The sequence below is a fragment of the Uranotaenia lowii genome, chromosome 2 (assembly GCF_029784155.1).
Source record: "Uranotaenia lowii strain MFRU-FL chromosome 2, ASM2978415v1, whole genome shotgun sequence".
Lineage (NCBI taxonomy): Eukaryota > Metazoa > Arthropoda > Insecta > Diptera > Culicidae > Uranotaenia > Uranotaenia lowii.
This window is the reverse complement of record NC_073692.1, coordinates 224,656,963-224,677,583: the sequence shown is the minus strand read 5'-3', so window position 1 is coordinate 224,677,583 and position 20,621 is coordinate 224,656,963. Positions and strand designations below refer to the sequence as shown.

Genomic DNA, 20,621 nt, shown 5'->3' with positions numbered 1-20,621 from the left:
ATGTCATATCTATCAAGCATTCATATTCATGCGATGTTGATGATTCTGGTTTCCTTGACATAAAAAAGGCTGTTAAACGCATTTAAAAGCTTCGATGTTTTTATAATTTTGTGATATGCTTTGGGGAATTTTGCTGGAAGCTGTTCAACAAATCCCGCGGCAAAACATTGTAATTGTAATTGTAAATGACTTCATTAGACACGTCGGCCTGTTTGTTTAAGTTTACACCAAGGAATACAAAAATAAATTTATCGACGAAAAGTGTAGTGGTTGTCATAATTCTTGAAAATTTTCGGAAGATAATTTCGAGGTTATTTCTGATTGTAGGTATGCTTCATAAATTTGGAAAGCTGTCCAGGTTGCGCTTTTTTAGCGATTCTGCCAAGAATTTGCAAAGCCAAATTATTGTAGCTCAAAAACGCTTTTAAACGATCTTAATTAAAACAGGCGAGAAAACGTTTTTCTACGAGATCTTCGGTATGAAGCAACATTCCACGCTACCCATCTCTTCGCACAACGTCTTGAATAACCTTGAAGTTTTCGGTCGAGCTCTAATAAAGTTGATTATTTTTACGCTTTCGTTCAAGACTTTCTTCAAAGATTATGATAGTTTCTTCATAGCTAGTGCATGTCGATGAAGGATATAATGACTACTACACCGAAAGTTTTGGTCTTTTCTTTGATCTTGGCAACGACGCCAGCATCAATGCAATTTCCCCATGGAATATTGTTGTTCGTAACATAATCATCAATCAGCTTGAAAGTTTCAGCCCCGTCGTGGAAGTTGGTAAAGGTTTGCAAAGGAACAAATTTTATTCGAAACATTCAGAACCTTGATAGCGAACAAATATCATCAAATTGCTAGTCATACTACATCTGTGGATTCGTCAAGCTGCAAGTCGAATTTTGAAGTTTTCAATCGAGAAACTAAAATGCTTCCAACATCTTCAACCATGTCACAAATTCACCGAGAAACCGTATTGTCAGACATGGGAATCGATTTATCAATTCCACTGTTTTATTATCAATCATGATACGGACGACTTCTTGAATAAAGGGTTTTAATTAAGTTTTCAGCAAAAGTATGCGCTTCTCCAGCTTTTCCAATCGGTAGCTCACTAAGTGCGGCGCAAGAACTGCCTTTTCATTGAATGTTTTGCACGCTGAGTCCTGCAACACAACGTTTTCGATCAAAGCAGTGCATGCCAACAATCCATTTTTTACCAACAGGGATTTAGCCGCCAGTAAAAGCAAAGCAAACAAAATTTATTCGTTCGTACTATATGCCCTGTGAAGATTTTTTTCTCATGCTTCGATTTAAATTAAACGATAAAAAAAATATCAGAGTATTTCAAAGTTGGTTTAAGATTTTCGTTGCGTACGTCGCGGAGCACTTTCAAAAGCTTCGCGGAGCACCAAGTGCTCCGCGGAGCACGATCTGAAAACCCCTGCTCTAGGTTAACGAATTTGCTGGCCACAATCTCATTTGCGGCTTTCCAGTTAGCCACAACAATGCGCAGCTTGTTCGGACGTAATTTCGTAACATTGGTTACCTGGCCACCTCGCCAGATCTTTGGTGATCTGTACCACATTAAGCTGTTTACCATTCGCTTTGGGTCGGATGAAAACCACCCATGGCCCAGAGGAAGATGAGCACTCTGTCGGAGCCGGGTGACTCTACTCTCGACTGGAGATAATGCAACATTGTCATCCATCCGAGAACGATTTGCATCTGAAGGACCAGCATCCACTGAATCTTCCAGATGCTTCTCATCTTCATAGGTGACATTCGCATCTCCCCCAGTTGGAGGGAATAACCCCCCGCGCCCGCCTTCGCTCATATTTCTAAACGGGAACACGAATGCCCTCCGTGTTACGAAATACGATAGAAAAAGAAAAGTGAAAAAAGAATAAAAAAGAACTCACAAATATTCATTTTTGTCATAACTTCTAGTTTTCATGAATTAGAGCTAAATGTCTAATCTCAATAGAGCCACCAATTTTTTTCTTAGTTGCGATCTAGAAAAATCTCTTATGTCTCTTTGGAGTCTTTTATAGTTTTCCAACATTTTCTGGTCCATATTGTAGAATAGGGATATAAACAGAACCGGGTTCTCAAAATTGATAATACAGAATCCATTTTATTTTATTTATATTTCGACGGTGTTTAAATCAACAAAAAACACTGAACCGAACGTTTAATTTTGTAAATTTATAGTAAGAGAAGGAAAATCATGAGAGTGCAAATATTTTAAGTGAAATAACTTGTTAGTCCTTCAAAGCAGATTTCCAAATGAACAGTAAATTCATAGGTACTTTTGTTTACAAACTGTTATCTGCAGTGTTTTGTTATGATTCTTTTTCAACCTATTAGAAAACTTACTGATCGAAAATCCATCCATCGTATCAGGCACCAGGGTTGACTTACCTATAAGAAAAAAAAGAGAAAGATTACTGTCAAATTATCAATTAATTGTAACCGGATATATGCACAAGAACCTTTATCAGAAAATTGATTTATTTTCCCGCTCAAAACAATAAAAACCACGACGATACGCGATTAAACGACCAACGGACCCATTTAAGCCAAACTGTAGCTGACAGCATTGTGGAGCACATTTCAAATGCAAATCAAATTCAAGGTTCGTTTTAATCATATCCTGGGGCATTGATGGGCGGCACAAAAGCCGCGGAAACCAATTCCCCAAAATCCACCTGAAAATCTGTCAAAACCAAAAACACACGTACGAAAATTAACCAGGTCGCAAAAGGCTTCAAAAACATGATTCACCTGAACATCCCCCTTCCGACCTCTTTTTAGTGCATCCCTATTCCCTAGGACGAAAATAACATCGACCTGAAACTGGTTGGAGCGCTTCGCAAAACCCGTTTGCACCTAATTTATTTAGCGGTTTAGAATTTTGGTTCGACAATGGCCCGAAATATGCCTTCACTCTCTCGGAAATATAGACGCCCTTTTTTGTTTTGTTATTGTAGTTGATGTTGATATTTTTACCTGGCCATCCCCAGACCCCAAGTACACCTGCTCATGTTGCCCCACACATAGCTTGGGTTCCTGCTTCGGGTGAGAAAATTTGCGCTTTACGAGCCCCAGGGCCAAAGTCGGAGCTCATAAACCGCGAAAATTTTCATTGTCCAAATGAGAATAATCGCAGTAAGGGTTCGTAAAAGTCTCGCAAAACGAGTATTAAAAATGGAACATTGAATGGGTTTTGATAATTGAAGTATGGCCTTTCGGTTTACAGGTTTTTTTTCTCAACTTTTTGTTGCTTTCGGGTTGTAACAACGACGCTCGAAACTGCCGAGATGAATAAATAAGTATGATTACTAATGGCAAATGGCTGGCTGGCTGGCTGGACCCGAACTGAGTAAATTTGCTGGCTGAGTTGATCTGCATAAATTGAGTTATTACAAGCAAACTTTATAGACTTTAATTTAGAACTTGGTAACATGGGGGGTCATAATGGTGGGAGTAAAGGTGGTGACTCTTAAAGCGAACAACTAAACACGATTCGAACACTCGACTCTGAATAATTTGTCGAATTGAAGCTTAGCACTCTATCGACATAAATGTTTGATGATTTGAATTCAATCCTGCATAATGAGTTTGAAAGACAAGAAGAGCTTTCCACTAAGTTTGCACTTGTTACTCATTCAAATTAAAGGCATTCCAAACATTATTTTGCTGAAAGAGTACCAAGAAGTAAACATCGTTAATATTAAGGAAAATCTAAATTCAAAACCGATGTTTAATTAATTTTAAATTAAAATTTTGAATCTGAAATCTGACTTTGAATCCTGACTCTTAAGCAGAATTACCTCACCGTTAGATTTTTTTTAATTTTTCATAATGGCTATGTGGTTTAGCTATAGGTGAGACAATAAAAAACTTTAGTATTAGTATTAGGCGTCCAAATGTAGAAATAGAAACTTATTATATTTGGGACGCAAATAAGTTTGTTTATTATTTAGAACTCATAGTGTCGCTGTACTGGGCGTCCAGAAGAAAAGGCGTGAATAAAAGGGTGCTTTGATTGTGATTTTTAAATAACATGGAACGTTGCATGTCGTCGATGAATGGCGACTTCAACGTCGAGACGCTCATGAACGTTTGTGACGTAGCAATTAAAACTTTGAGAAAACTGATTCTCACACTCGTGCAAGGGTAGTCTTGTCCCCTCCTATAGATAAACCACATGGGATTGCCATAGGGCAAGGCGCAGGATGCAGAACGCAAGGACCCAAGAAGAGAAAACTGAGCATAGGCCACCCTTCACAAGCGCGAGATCGGCCTATCCAGGCATGGAAAGCTGGATGCACTCCAAGTGCCTGCGCCTAGCCCACCACCACTGAGATGGTGCTAATCACCAACCTGATCTATCCCCAAACGGGTACATTGCCGTTGGACCATGCAATATTGTGTCCAAGCGCGCAATCAAGTACCTAGGGGTGATGATAGATGACAGGCTCAGGCTGTGGGGTAGCGGCATTAGAATACTACCCCGGGGTCGCTGACCCATGTCGTAAGAGGCGACTAAATGCAGCAAAACTTCCCCCTGACCTACGCAAACGAACTCGGATTATGCGCCTGGAACAAATCGGAACCATCCCCTCTTCTAACGATAACATATGAAACGGAAATGGATTATGCAAACGGAACTAATAGAAACCCCTCTTTTTTTTGTAGCGGCCCACCCTCTTATAAAGACACGTGCTACGGAAATGGACTATGCAAACGGAACTGACGGAACCCCCCTATGGATGAAGAAATACGCAATGAACTCGGACTTTTCTAACGGAACCTATTGGATACAACAACCCAAGATTACCCAAAGTGTGCCGCTCATGGGGGTGTGAAAACGCCTCTATGCGAAAGACGGTGCTGATGAGGTGGAAGGCTGACGGGTCGAAAATGTGTCAGTCGCAAACGGTGGCCTGTGGGGCACCAGGACGCACCCTACAGTAATGAAGTCCTTGCTGCGCTAAAGCAGGGCACTGGAGCAGTGGACCGTATATTTCCCTAGCTTCTCGTGGGACTAAACATGAACATAAACAACAACACCAAAAACAGAAAGAACGTCGAGACAACTGATGTTAGCTCGGACGAAGGAGGAGAAAGTAGAAGAACGCTAAGAGAGGACTCCTTAGGTCTCCTCTACTGAGCAAAGTAGTAAAGGAGCTAGGAAAGAAGATTGGCAGGGAGGTTGCCAAGGAAGCGGGAAGAAGCCTGGTCGCGGATGGGTCCATTGATAACCTCAGCAGTTCCCAACAAGAGACGCAGGTCCCAGTCGCAGGAAGAGGTGCACCGAGGGGCATCAAAAAATGTGGCCTTTTGGAGGCAGCCGACATGGTCGACAAGATGCAGGAGTTTGTGCGAAGCATCAACAACGTGCACACGCACATCAAGACCTGGGTGCCGAAATTGAAGGTGCTCCTGCAGAGTGCCGTCAAGGAAAGAACGGAGCTGGTGCGGAAGGCCGAGCCTGGAGGAAGCAAAATTGCTCTCAAGGACTTTCGAAGGAGTCCAAGCCAAAAAAAAACCGCAAAAAGAGATCGCGACTCCCCCGTCGTGAACAATTTCTCAAAAAAAGGAGGGGTACGGACTATGAGGATGCCGACGGTGAATGCAGTGCTGGAGGCTGGCGAATGGTTCGCAATAGGAAGGAGAACGTGAAAAGAAAGGTCGTTATGAAGCCAGAACCACCCCCAAAACCCAAACCTCAACGGATGATGTACAGGGGTGATGCCTTATCGTGGAAGTCAAAGAAGGCACAACGTATGCGGACTTGTTCTGGAAGCTACGCGCAGAGCCAAAGTTATCTGCTCTTGGTGAAAGCGTCACCAAAACAAGACGCACCCAAAAAGGCGAACTGCTTGTAGGGAATAAAGTGAGGATAAATAGCTATGTGAAATATATGGAAAAAATGAACTGCTGGGAGAATGGCAACACTTGTTCAAGAATAAGCAGGTTCCTGTTGATGTACTCAGCAACTATCGGTTTTTGAGAGCGTTTGTTTCTATTAGAGAGAAACAGTGTGTAGAGTTTTGAAAAAAGAGAATTGATCGGGAACCGAAAGGAAAAGACGAATCAGTTAACAGAATAATTTCGAGAGAGATGGATCGCGTTTTGGTATCGTGCGAAAAAAGTGTGATTTGCGTAGAAGAAAATGGCGAAGTTAGTGGAAGAATAGAATTTGGAAAGAAAGGAGTGAGAAAATGTTGAAGTCTAGAATAGAAATTAGGTCGGTCGGTCTCGACACTGCTCTTCAAGCTAAAAAAGACCCGGCGGTAAAGAGCGCCGACTTCAAGGAGCTTGTCGAAAGCACCCTAGGCGATGAAGCAACTGTCCGAGCGCTATCACGGGTCGCGTCCATTGAATGTAAGGACTTGGATGAGTTTACCACTGCAGAGGAGCTCGAGAAAGCTCTCTCCAGCATACCTGGCATGAGTAACAAATCAGTAGCTATAAAAATAAGAAAGGCGTACGGTGGAATGCAGATTGCAACGATTTTCCTCTCATCAACAGCGGCCAACACGCTACTGACGGTAGGGAGTGCAAGAGTTGGGTGGTCAATAGGGCATTTTAGAACCGCACCCAGGATACCGAAGCAGATGCTTCAATTGCTGGGATTTTGGTCATCTATCCCGAAGCTGTAACGGACCTGACCGGACACGATGCTGTCGAAGATGCGGTGAAGAGGGACACTTCGCTCGAGAATGCAAAAAACAGCCGAAATGTATGCTATGCAAGCAGGCAGATGACAATGTCCACGAAACTGGTGGCTTGGACTGCCCGGTATTTTTTTTTTTATTAGTTGTTAACCCAGGTGGTAAATCCATTTTACGGATTGCATTCCAAGGCACGGCGAGCCACCGCGTCCCCCCAGTTTGCTACTCTGGGTCCATGGGTGCAATTGGACGACTCATGATACAATGCTAAGGAACACTGTACCCCCTACGCCATAAAGTCCACCTGGGGCCACTGACCTTTGTTCCCACCTCGAACTGTTTGACACACTTTGCTTCAATAGTGGGAGGTCATTTCGCGCTAGTGCGCTCCAAGGCAATACTCGTTTCCGAACCCTCTGATAGCATAGCCTCATTCTAACACAACTCGATGCGCGACCCCTCCTCTGACGAGTTAGGACCCGACATCTCATCGTGTGAATGAGGTCCCCACGTAGCGCAACTACTAACTTTGTGAATCCAGTCCAAGATCCAGAAACACAAAGCGAGTTGTCGACGGCACTTTCTCTGTTCAAACACGCGGGTAGGGGGGGTAAGCCCCCTAGGCCACGTGTAGGACTCAGACTCCTCCGAACTCACAAATAGTGTTGACTTAAGTCACCACTCAGCGCAACTACCCGATCTTCAAGTCGGGCGCTTGACCACCCAAAGCGCAGATCGAGCTATAGAACGCCCTCATCAGGTCACACTCGCGGTTCGGGTGCAACAATTCCCGAAACGCGTGTCGAACCCTGACACCTCCGGCAAAATGTGCCTCTCAGACACTGACGTGTAAACACGTCCCTAAGTGATCGGCCCACCATTGGCCACCACTTTGCGCATCTACTCATTTTGCGAGACGGGTCTATACCCACCGAAGCGCAAAACAAGTTGGCGATCGCTCTCCCTCCGGTCGCATCCGCATATCAGGGTCATGACCCCCCGACAGCGTGTTGGACCATCACGCTCACACCCAAGTACTGGTACCTAAGTACCCGGGTGCACCACTTCTTCCGCGCGGGTTTGGCGGGACCCGTCGACGGCCTCTAGTGGGTTTGGTGTAGTTCTCTTGGCCGTACATCTGCAATACGCCGGACTTGCAGACACGTTTCCACTCTGCACCACGGGGAGGTGGAACTACGTCGCAGAGCCTGCCCGGTATGTACAAAGGCAAAGGCATGCCAGTTAAACTGGAAATAATCCAGCTAAACCTCAACCATAGCGAGATTGCACAGCTTCTGCTGGAGCAAACGGAAGGCGAAAGGAAGTGTGATGTGGCGCTTCTATCAGAACCATATAGAATTCCGTCTGGAAACGGTAATTGGACAGCGGACAGGTCTGGCTTAGCCGCTGTCTACGCCACGGGACGTTTTCCTATTCAGGAGATAGTGGTAGATTCTCGGGACGGATTCGTGATTGCCAAAATTAACGGCATCTTTTTCTGCAGCTGCTACGCTCCACCAAGATGGACGCTTGGGCGGTTAACTGGGGTAGTAGGTGCAACAACCCTCGGGGCCACAGTCTACTAGAGTCCCTCGTAAGACTGGAGGTTGAGCTGGGCAATACTGGATCCATCAGCACCTATCGCAAGCATGGAATACCAGACAGAACGTCATTGATTGATATCACCTATGCAAGTCCATCATTAAAAACTGACACGAATTGGAGAGTGTATGACGATTATACACGCAGCGATTACCAGGCGATACGCTATAGCGTAGGAGACCGAAATCAGGTGGCAGTAAGGCAACTGCCAGTCCATGAGCGGAGATGGAAGACTAAAGTTTTCGATTAGGAAGTGTGCATCGAATCTTTATTTATGCAGGAAGCATCGCAGGCCCATAATGCTGAGCAGCTGACGAAAATGATGGTAGCGGTGTGCGACATGACTATGCCCAGAAGGAATACACCGAAGTGGTGGCGACGACCAGCTTACTGGTGGAACTAGCTGAGCTTAGTACTAGCTGTCTAAAAGCCAGGCGACGAGTTCAACGGACGAGAAACGAAGCCGATAGAGAAACGAGAGGTGCCGTTTACCGAGCAGCCAGGGTGGCACTTAAGCGAGCTATTAAAGCAAGCAAAGAAAACTGCTACAGGGCGTTATGCCAGAGCGTAGATGATAACCCATGGCGCCAAGCCTATAAAGTTGCACTGGCGAGATTTGGTGGGCCAAGGTCGCCGACCCAAAAGTTTTCAGAAAAACTGAGAGAGATCGTTGCACATCTTTTCCTGCAGCATGGCCCGACGCAGTTGCCACTTACCCCGTACGACGCGGGTGCCCACGACATCGAGCCAGTGACGAACGAGGAACTTGTGACTATTGCTTAGCAACTTGCAATGACTAAAACTCTTGGTCAGGACGGAATCTCAAATGCAGTACTGAAGGTGGCGGTTCAGACCATTCCGGATACTTTAAGAGTGGTGCTACAAAAGTGTCTCGACGAGGGATCGTTTTCCAATTCGTGGAAAACGGCCAAGTTGGTGCTACTACCGAAACCTGGGTAACGCCCAAGGCTTCCATCATCATACAGACCCATTTGTCTGCTGCACACCCTGGGTAAGTTACTGGAGAGGATGCGTGTTCCCAATACTCTCTGCAGGATAATAGGAAGCTTCTTCGAAAATCGAGTTCTGACGTACGAAACCGAAACTGGGTTACGATTTACTGCCCTAACAACGGGTGTTCCACAGGGTTCCATACTTGGACCTGTGCTTTGGAATTCCATGTATAATGAGGTGTTAACGCTGAAACTACCAGCAGGCGTGCAGATACTCGGATTTGCTGAAGATATCGTACTCATGACCATCGGTGAAACAATCGAGGAGGTAGAAGACCTTGTAACGGTGTCCGTAGACAGGGTTGGCATCTGGATGGATGGAGTTAAGCTTCAGATAGCTCACCATAAAACCGAAGTTCTGCTCGTGACCAATAAAAGAGTTGTGCCGCACATGGAGATTACTGTTGGAGGGCACACGAAATTTTCGAAACAGCAGCTGAAATACCTTGGAGTAATAGTCGACAATCGCTTAAGTTTTGGTGCGCATGTTGAATACTATTGTGAAAGTGCATCGAAAGTCATAGATTCATTGGCCTGGATTATGCCGAACTACCATGGTCCAAAGAGTTGCAAGAGACGTCTCCTTGAGAGCGTGGCACTGTCGAAACTACGATACGGAGGAGCGGCCTGGAGCTCCGTGATAGAAGTAGAGCGCAACAGATTCAAAAATGCGGAGCACACATCGGCTGATAGCCATGCGAATTTCCTGTGCATAAAGGACGATATCAGATGCACCTTTTGTCATCCCGGGATGATTCCCATCGACAAAATTCTGGCAGAAGTTATGGAGTGTTACAAAGCCAGAGCTGTTAAAGGAGTGTGTAAAATTCAACGAGCAGCGTCAATGCTCAATTGGCTCAAGAAGCTATGGGACGCATCGAACTACGCAAGATGGACGCATAGGCTAATCCTGCGACTTTCAAACTGGGTAAATCGGAAGCATGGAGAGGTCAACTTCTACCTGATGCAATTCCTTTCGGGTCATGGGTGCTTTAAGCAGTACCTTCATCGGTTTAAGCTTATCAGCTCGCCTTATTGCCCGGAATGCGCAGATACAGAGGAATCGGCAGAACATGCTATCTTTGTCTGTCCCAGGTTCATTTCTAGCCGTCAACAACTTGAAAATTTGAACGCTGAAAACATTGTGAGTGAAATGTGTCACGACGAACAGTCGTGGCGTGCTACAGTCGACGAAATCTCGCAAATCATCCGCGATCTGATAATAATCAGGAAAGATGATGAACGGAGAGAGCAAGATAGTCAACCAAATTTGACAAGCTAATGGAAGATTTTGGGCCTCGTATAACATTACAATTCAAAAGCAACGCGATCTTAGGGCGCGGTATAACTCTAATCTGGACTCATACGTGTGGTGGGACTTAAAAGGTCTCACGTACCCAGCTACGATCTTTCCTGCAGCAAAGGGAAGCGGAGAAACCATTCGGGGTGGTCGTGACGGGATTCTAGGTTGGTAATGTCGCAATCGGCCATGCCTTGGTGGTTAGAAATCCTGCGAAAGTGGATGCTGTGACGATCGCGAGTTAGCCATTTTTTTATCTGGGCAAAATTTTAGAAAATTTAACATTCAGTGCATCATAGCAAAATTTAGTTTATTTTTGCCATGAAAGTCTACTCGGGATATCATTTATTTCATAACACTAGATTTACTCAATTCTAATTCTTAAATCAAAATTCAGAGTTTAATAAAACAATGCAATTTCTTCAAGCTTTAGCCAGTTGATTTGACTTAAAGTTATTTCTTCCAGATTTTCCACCACCCTAATTTATCAACTCAAAACGAATAGCGGAAAAGGAAACCAGACGAAAATGTTCGCCGAAGCTTTCGATATCTACGCCTGGGCACACGTGGCGCTGGGCAAGTTAAAACAAATGTGTACACTCATCATCAATGGCGCTCGGCTCGCTGAAACGGAAATGCGAGAGTGTGCTTGGAACATTGATTGGTTTTCCGGTTTCCGCTTTTTGCTGCTGCTGCTACTCTGGAACAGACCATTTGGTGAACCGGGTCAGGTTGGGTTCCACGCGTATCAGTCAGCAATCGGCAGGATGATGGCGTGCGTGTTCGATCGGCGTTTTTTGGTGGATGAATAATCGAATGAATTTGATTCGACATTGATTAAACTAACCTGAGCTAATCGATCGAACGTTTAGATATGGAAGTTGAGAAAGCAAGCAAACAGAAGCGCTGATTTTGACTTGAATTGGGTCAGGGAGGATTTAAGGAAGTTTGTTTTACAGTCGTTGAAGGCTTTTAAGCCAAGATGATTGCATAAAATATCCTTACCATTGGCTTTATAAGTTGTTGTTATTTTTGTTTCGATTATAGTCGTTTTAACATCTTTATGTCATCCGCGACTTATATCAACGATGTAGTTGGCGGACAGTCATTGAAAAACTTATCCAGTACAACTATGATCGATGTTTACTCTTGGGCTCAAACTCACGGACATCGGCTCAGTATGCAACTGACTTGCCAACTGAGCTTTATTACAAGCCACATACGTTGTTCAAGGAGTATTTTCTTATTATCAATTGATGGGAAATTGTAGTAAACTGTTGTTTTATGTTGAAATTATGAAAATGTAATTGATACTTGCAACATAAAAAAAGAGATTTGTATTTCAATTCAACTAACATCGTATCTATCTAGTAGCATAACATTTTTCACCGTTGTCGTATTACGTCCAACGTTTCGTCCAAGATGTGTATATAGAAGGTAATACCGTATATGAAATTCCCGATTACGCCATTTCGGCCTTTTGGGTTCTGCAACTGCAAAACTCATGGAGTTTGTTGAACAACTGAGCAAATATTCAAATGTTTGTGAACAAACTGATTGAGCGCCCCGCGCACTCCTCGCCTACTTAGAGCACCTGTATCCGTGGTCTATTCTTGGGTCTAATTTATACAGGAATTCGACCAAAGAAATTAGAATCAATCCAGTGAAAAAACAGGCAACTCCACTCGTGTTCCATTAAATGTCAAACGGTTTAGAATTCCGTCAAATTGGATCCAAATTTCATCAGTTTTGGATCAACCCTTATACAAGTTCTAAAAAAAAGTTGAGTTGAAACTGGTCTAATGGACCACCATTGCGATTGCTTTGGTTGGAATTTGGGTCTAAGCCGGCTGTTTATACTACGGGTATAGGTGCTCTTACTGTGAAAGTCAGAGAAATTTGTGTTTCTTAAAATCTTGGTTTCACACAACCTGAAAAAGTGGAAATGGTTTAGATCTTGCGTTAAAAATCACTTGAAATTGAGATGATTATTATGTTCTACCGCATCGTTCAAACTTCTCTCTTTCCATCTAGTTAGCCAACTCTGCACTATTGCAGTACACTAATCAGTGACATAATTTTCCAACCATAATTCGCCAGCCGTTTTCTACAAACTACAGATATAAGCTCTGCACCCTCGAATAAACTACTGACCTTTCATACTAACAAGTCCCATTTCCTATCGATACCGCAATGAAATCGAAGGTTTTCTGACTTCTCCAACAAACCAACTGACGATTCCAAAAACGTGAAGCGGTGGCGGACGGAGGGTGGAAGCGCTCCAATTCGATCGATTCCGGCCAAACCGGAACTGATGATGAAGCAAACTCGACTGCGCTGCTTGTTTTCCCAGTTTCCTTTTTCTTTTTTCGTTTGTTCGTTGTTTCATTTTTGCACTGTTGCTAAAGTCTCAACATGCGGAAAACCGGTAAACTCTCGCTTATCGTGTGGGGCGGTTCAAAAAACCCCCAAACGTGGCCTGTCAGCTGGTATCCGTGTTTTTCCTGTGTTGTGTTTTTCATCCGCTGCCGGCGTGGGAAATGAACCCGATATGATGGCGGGTGTGGGTGTTTGGGTTCTTGGATTTTCTCCCTGCCAACTCGCGGTTCGGCGTTATCCCATTGCTGCTTCCATATTCCGAATAACAAACAAAACAGGCAACGTGCCGGTCGTGATTGGCATGTATTCGAATGATTGCATAATGAAAAGCATGAACTTGAGAAAGTGAGCTGTAGAATTTTATAAAACTTTAGAATTTTATCACACCACTTAGATACCGATGAACTGATAATCCAAAAAGTTACAACAAAAATGTTATACATACCTATTTAGACTGCATTTCAATAATAGTTTAAAAAGATTTAAAAAAGTTATTATTTAGATTTAAAAAATGAACAAACACTAATTAGTCGGAGCATATTGAAGCCTCATTTACAGTGATGAATACCATTCTTAAAAAAGTCCATTACCATCTTTATGGTGAAATGCAGTCTTCGCATGAAATATTTTTCAAAATTTGGCCTTAAGAAAAACCGTATTCAAAAGAAATCGGCAGGAAGAAACCCAATTTTTAAATGAAAAACTGGTTTGTCATGTTTTCCCGAACAAAATGTCTTAAAATTCCGTACAAATTTCAAACTCGTAGAGCGACCCCTTCCCGTGATCCGATCTGTCCCGAATTTGGCATGAGATCTTGTACTAGGCATCTGATCAATTTAAATCTGCACCGCATAACTTTTATGTGGTTCAATTGTCTTAAAAACAGTTCTTTCTATTGATTTCACAGATATGTTGGAGAAAGGTTTCCTAAATGGGCCTATCGGGTTAAATGCGCCTACGGCCGTTTGACGAAATGACTGACAAGACAACATATTTAATCAGGGTGAGGGTGATACGCTTTGAACATAAGACAAGAAAAAAAATTATGAATGAACCAACTCAAAACAATGTAAAAATTCATATAAGGTTTTGATACCTTGTCACCTGCTCCAACAGCAGCATGCGACATGGTTTTGTTACGCAGCCTTGGAATGGGTCTTATCCCCCAAAATTGGATAAAATGTTACAGTAGGAAAAGCTAGAGTCATGCATTGTATTACAGAACACTTAACAACAGGTACAACAGAACATGAGCAACGAGACCAATTGTAGCCAGGAGTCAATTGGTTATGAACTTCTCGGTCCAAGCTCAGTAATCTAAATCTGTACCAACCAACCATCCTACTTCCATCACGGAAGCACGATCAAATCTGTTATACAGAAAAGATTGACAAGCACCTAGATACCGAATAATCCATCCCTGGTCTAGGCACTCATGATAGCCGATCCAATCTCACTAATACAGCATTCGACGTTGAAGATGACTAGTTTAACAAAACCAATCATCACGAAACGTAGCAGCATCAGTTGAAGGTTCAACATCAAGGAGACATTGTGCTACCAGAACCCTAGCCATCTCACTTTCAGCTGTATTTAAATAGATAGTTTTGTTCGAAGTGGTATTTTTTTACAAAGTGCACGACGGGTTGATGAGCAAGCGGTTCTACTTACATCAGGTTGGTAGTGCAAGAAAGAAACCTAGACAGTGCGTTAATTACTGTTTCTAATCAACCCACAGCCCTGTATGGATTATTTGCTCGTCTTGACATTCGGAGTAATGGCGAGATAATCAAATTAAGCTGCTAGGAGAGAGATCGGTAAGAAGTTCTAGCCAGTCGCAGTCGGACATTAACTAATGTATAAATTATGGTTTCATCACACAGGCCTATTATGTTTGAACATAAGTGTGATGGAACGAAGGTGGTTGGTGCGGTGCGGATTATAAATGGAGTCTCGGCCATCGCAAACTCCGAAGTGGTGGTTACAAAAAGGAGACACAGTGAGCGATCCCCACTCGCCCCCAGGGGCTTGAGTTAGGGACTGCCTGTGTCTCAGCCATACGATGGCCAACGCAGATGGACCAGAACCAGTCGGGACTGGTACAAACGCTGAGGAATGCATCCGGATGCAGCACATCAAGCTGTTCGCCGAGGGATACACTAGCATACACTACACTGACACTCACACAGATCTAAGGTAAGGTAGTTATAAGAGAGGGTGGGAAAATTGGGGAAAATCGGGGGGAAAATTTAGTCAATATAAGTTTTTAAAGCCACTTTGCAGATTTATTTCTTTGTGATGCTGAAGCATTGTATCCATCTTTTGGGACGCGGGTAGATGATCGTTTTAGTTTTTTTATGTTGAATCGCGAACCTGTCCGTGAAGCCGAAGACGGGCCGATGCCCCTTCCAGCAGGACTTTCTTTCTGATAAATATTTTAAAAACTGATTTTGGCTCCTTTAAACCCAGTGTATGAGCCGTTTGAAATAAATACATTGTAAAAAATATTTTGTCCTCTGGCTGAGTTTCTTTTGGCCAGTTTACAACCTTTTGATGTAATATTTTGACTTTTAAAAATTATACGTAAAGAAGCTCAAAACAAAAAGTTGGATGGTTTTTGTTTCTTTTTCAAATGAACCTTAGAAGTAAAACAAATTTAAGCTTTTATGATGGTTTCATAATGATGGGAAAGTGGAATAAGATAGTGTTTTTGTATGCCCTCATCAAGTTTGCAAATTGCCGCTACCCTTAAATAACAGGTTAAAAGGAATACATATATGATTTTTATCATAAAAACTTCTAATCTAAGCTCTAATCAACGTTTTAAGAGCGAATTGAAGATCTCAAAACAGATTTGACAAAATTTATCTAAGGAATGAAATTCCTCCAAATTATGGCAACCCTTAATTTAGTTTATTCCATAAAGATATAAAAGCTTTAGATTTTTATAAAACTTCAGCTTTGTCGTATGAAAGTGATTATTTTTTAGCATTTACAAAGAAATTATACGGAAATATTCCCAAAAACACAGAAATTTTGCCTAAAACATAAATAGGCGCGTTTAGCCCGCACGGTTTGAGGTTCGGCAATTTTGACAACAGTCATAATAAAATCGATTTCTCAAAAACGGAAGGAGATTACTCCAATGTAAAGAAAACAGATGTCTGCACATGTGTATATGTAGTTTTAGTAGGGAAGGAGCGAGATATATGCGCCTATTAAGCAGAATATTGATTTAATCAAATATTACATCGAATATGCGTACAAAAACTATATACACATGAGCAGACATCTGTTTTCTATACATTGGAGTAATTTTTTTTGTTGAAATCTCCTTCCGTTTTTGAGGAATTGATTTTATTATAACTGTTGTCAAAATTGCCGAACCTCAAACCGTGCGGGCTAAACGCGCCTATTTATGTTTAAGGTAAAATTTTTGTTTTTTTGGCAATACTTCCGTATAATTTCATTGGAAATGCTAGAAACTGATAACATTCAGACGAAAAATCTGAAGTTTTATAAAAATCTATGTCTTTTATAACTTTATAGAATAAACAAAATTTAGAGTTGCCATCATATGGAGGAATTTCATTCCTAAGATGAATTTTATCAAATCTTTTTTGAGATCTTCGATTTGCTCTTAAGATGTTATTTAGAGCTTCGATTTGAAGTTTTAATGATAAAAATCATATATTTATTCTTTTTAACCTGTTATTTTAGGGTAGTGGCATTTTACAAACATGCTGGGGGCATAGAAAAACACTTTCTTATTCCACTTTCCCATCATTATGAAACCATCATGAAAGCTTAAATTTGAACCGGTGTCCACTTTGCTCACGATTTGAGTCCTGTAATTCGGTTATTTCCTCTGTAGATAGTTTTTTTTTTATCATAAAAACACGACGTTTGGTCAATTTTCTGTCTGCTGGTCGAGTCAGACAGTAAAAATTGACATTTTTTCATCAATCGAAAGGTTCGAATTGCGCTTAATTAAACACCTCACATCCCTTACCTTCATGAATTAATTATTCTAACGTATTCAAATTTTACCTCACTGCTTGACCCTCTAGAGCATTTACACGGACTTGCCCGGATATTTGATACAAAATTTGGGGACAATCCGGTCGAGCGCGATTGCCCGATTTTTTGACTTTATTATCAAACAAGAAAAATAACGTTTAAATATACAGATTTGATTTTTTCGTCCAAAACCGATATTTTTTGTGAAGATTTTTTTTAAAAATATTCATGAAATGGTTATTAGAGAGCCTAAAATACCATTTGAAATCTGCTGATGTGTTTCGATGAAAAAAAAGTTTCAAGTCTTTACTTTCTTCATTTTTATTGAATAATTTCAGGGATTTGCCCAGATATTGCCCGCTTTTTGGGATGAAAATTTTGATGAAAAAAATCCCGGATTTTGCTAGCCATTTTGCAAATTTTATGTATCTGTAACTATATGTATAGATTTCAGACTCACTAGCTCACTTGTCGATTAGTTATGCCTTTGAAGCAACAACTTCGTGAAATTCAGCAAACCGTACGTAAATTTATAAAAAAAAACGTAAGTTCACCATTAGATAAATGGTTTATAAATTTGAATTCCATGTCCAAAATAAGATTTTTTTTTTCTTCAAACTGGGTCAAATTAGAACATTTCGAAAAATTTAAATCATTTGGACCGTTTAAGATTATAAATATTATAAATTTACTGTAAACTGGGGGAACTTTGATCACCGGGGTAATTTTGATCAACATGAAATTTTTCCACATAATCATCAATAACTCAGTCTATAGATTAAATATCCTAAAACTGATTTCAGCGTTTGAAAATCCATAGCTTGAATTTCAAATAGGCAAGATTTGGTTGCTATTTGGAAATATTTGCTGTTAGTAAAAATTTAATTTCAAAATAAGAGAATATCTATTTTTCGAAGGCTTGAAAACAACACCTCTACTGATGAAACCAAAGCATCTCGTTTGCTTAATGTGAAATTTAAACTTTTTCCCTTTGTGTATGTATAGTTTTGGTGCAATTTTTCAGAGTCATTTATTGGTAATTTTTCATATTTAAAAATCAAGGACATTTTCTAAGAGTAAGCTCGTATAGGACAAATGGCCAGCAACCCTATCAAATGGTTAACTTTGAAGAAAAGGAAAAAGAAAATGGGAATAGTGGAAGAGCCAGGGGGTTTTATGAAGGCAGAATTTCATTTGTATTTTGTAGCTTAAAATATTAATCATTTTTGATCAGTTTTGCCCCTTAATGTATGCAGCATCATTGTACATTTTTGATTGTAAATGTTTTTTGAAAAAAAAAAACGTAAAAAAGCAGTTTGGTATCAACAAAAAATTGTGCTTCTACGTCTTCTTATCAAAATGGCAACAAAATAATAGATTTTAAGATGTTGGGGTACGTTAAAACCATGCTTATCAATGTTACCCCGAAACACGAAATCAGGTTTTGTGATAAACATTTGGTTGAAACCACTATTGTCGTTTGAATATTCCGCTATTATTCGTCATGTTTTATGCTCCTTTCCTCAGTAAGTGTTTTAAAACTTTTAGGTGATACGAAGAAGCCACCCTTTCCAAATTATTCAAAAATGATTAACAAAATTGATCAAAGTTACCCCAGTTTACGGTACTTAAAATAGAATATCAATATTTGTAGATCTGTTTCGATGATTTCAGCAGAATTTTTACTGATGTTTTGCGGCTCTTTTTAAATATTTTGGAGCAATGTTGGCCTACTTTTTAACATCAGTTGTTTACTTCGAGCAGTTGACCATTTGCTTGACGAAGGCAAACAAAACTGTTTCATGAACTTAAATAGTAAAATTATGGGGAGAATGAGGATTATTTAACCCTAGGGTGACTTGATAGCTATATCTCGAAACCGAAATGTTTAAGAAAGATCAAATTCCTAGAAATTGCCAATAAGAACAAGACAACTAAGCTGATGTCTAGAAAAAAAATAAATTTTTTTGTGAGGTATTGAACATATGTAATTTGAAAAATTCAACAATATATGAATTAAAGATAGTTTTTTACCACTTTCACATGATTTCCTCATAAAAAAATAATAGCAGTGTTCGGCACAAAAGTGCTAATCCGCTAATCGCTAGTTAGTCCGCTAACTTTTCGTTAGCGGTTTAATTTTGCCCCTAAGCTTTGATTGATCTAGCGAATTAAATAGTTCCGCTTTTTTTTTGGGTTCCGCTAATTGAAGGCCGCTTACTCCAAACTATTTGTAACAATCTCTCGAATTATTAGAGATAAAATAAAAATTTTGTCATCAATTAAGTTAAGGTGACATTGGGGTACAATCCGATTGCTTAATTGGATTGATTAGGAGAATGCGTACTCGAGTTAGAGGAAAGATCTTTCCAGTCTATTTTTTTTTTCAGTTTTAGCACTGTTTTTCGCAACATATACAGGAGAAGATAACAAAAAAAAGTGTTGAATAAAATAAAACTATTTTTAACATCCCCTAACCAGATTTTGTGATAAAGTGGTTTAGATATCTACTTTTCACCATAGGGGAGATGAGGGCATAACGAGCACCCGGGGCATAATGAGCACTACTCTTTTCTACGAAAGTACGTATTTTCTGAAATGAATTTTCATGAGGATTTGTTTCGTACTTCCTATAGTATTAATTTTTCACAAAAAAAAGTAATCTCCTTATCATCTTTACAGAGATATTTAAAAAAAACTGGCTTGGTTCTCAAGTTACGAAAATATTATAATTTTTGAGCACCACGAAATAAGCTCTTATGATCTTAAAATAACCTTGATCTATATAGACGCACTGCAACATGATGTACACATTGTTTCTCAATTTTTGCCATAATAAAATTTTTGATTTTTCACTTTAATCAATTTTAAAACACGTTTTTACTTAAATTTGTTGACTAGGGGCATATAGAGCACCATATTATCGAGGCATAATGAGCATTTTCTGCCGTAGAATCTAGCAGCGAATTAAAATTGATTTATAGCGCCACACCTTGACTAGTTTTCATCCGACGATTTAGCCTATTGGTAAGGTGTCGGAGAGGTAATCAAAAGACTAGCGTTAGATTTCTGTTCGAGGTGATTTTTTTCCATTTACAATTCATGATCGATTTTTTTTATTGTTACATTATACGGCTAGTAGCATTATCCTCCGAACAAAGCACATAATGTATGAGCGTGCGTGAATTGTTTGTATTCTATAAACAGACCTAGATTATTTTGTTATTGCTTTGTTTGATGAATCTACGACTCACCTGACTTCATCGAATTGAATTCGCTGCTAGATTCCCCGGCAGAAAACGCACATCTTGCCCTGATTAATGGTGCTCATACTGCCTCAGGGGGGGTTCTCATTATGCCTCCACAGTGGCTGGTTTTCAGCTTTTGGCAAAAAATTTTAAAATGCATTTTTTAACGTTTTCATCTAGTTTTTCACGTTTCAGCCTGTTAGGGAATAGGCATTTCAAGAGTCTGAACACGAAACAATAATGTAACCTCCATAGTATAGCTATTTTCTATGGTTAAATAAACGTTTTCCTTAAGGTGGCCATAATGCCTCATCTCCCCTACAGTTTTTTAGAGATATTACAGATCAGTTCATTTAAAATAAGATAAAA

At 40.6% G+C, this 20,621-nt stretch overlaps 1 protein-coding gene across 5 annotated transcripts in view; it reads right to left on the bottom strand.

The window, feature by feature from the left end:
- The window catches only part of LOC129745268 (protein madd-4), a 797,076-nt gene extending 794,648 nt beyond the window's left edge, over positions 1-2,428 (bottom strand). For all 5 annotated transcript variants that reach the window (XM_055738232.1, XM_055738235.1, XM_055738233.1 and 2 more), the window contains exon 1: positions 2,384-2,428. In XM_055738232.1, the coding sequence (XP_055594207.1) occupies positions 2,384-2,402 (19 nt within the window). In that variant the 5' untranslated portion in view covers positions 2,403-2,428. The remainder of the gene's footprint in view (positions 1-2,383) is intronic.
- Between the last annotated feature and the right edge of the window lie 18,193 nt (positions 2,429-20,621).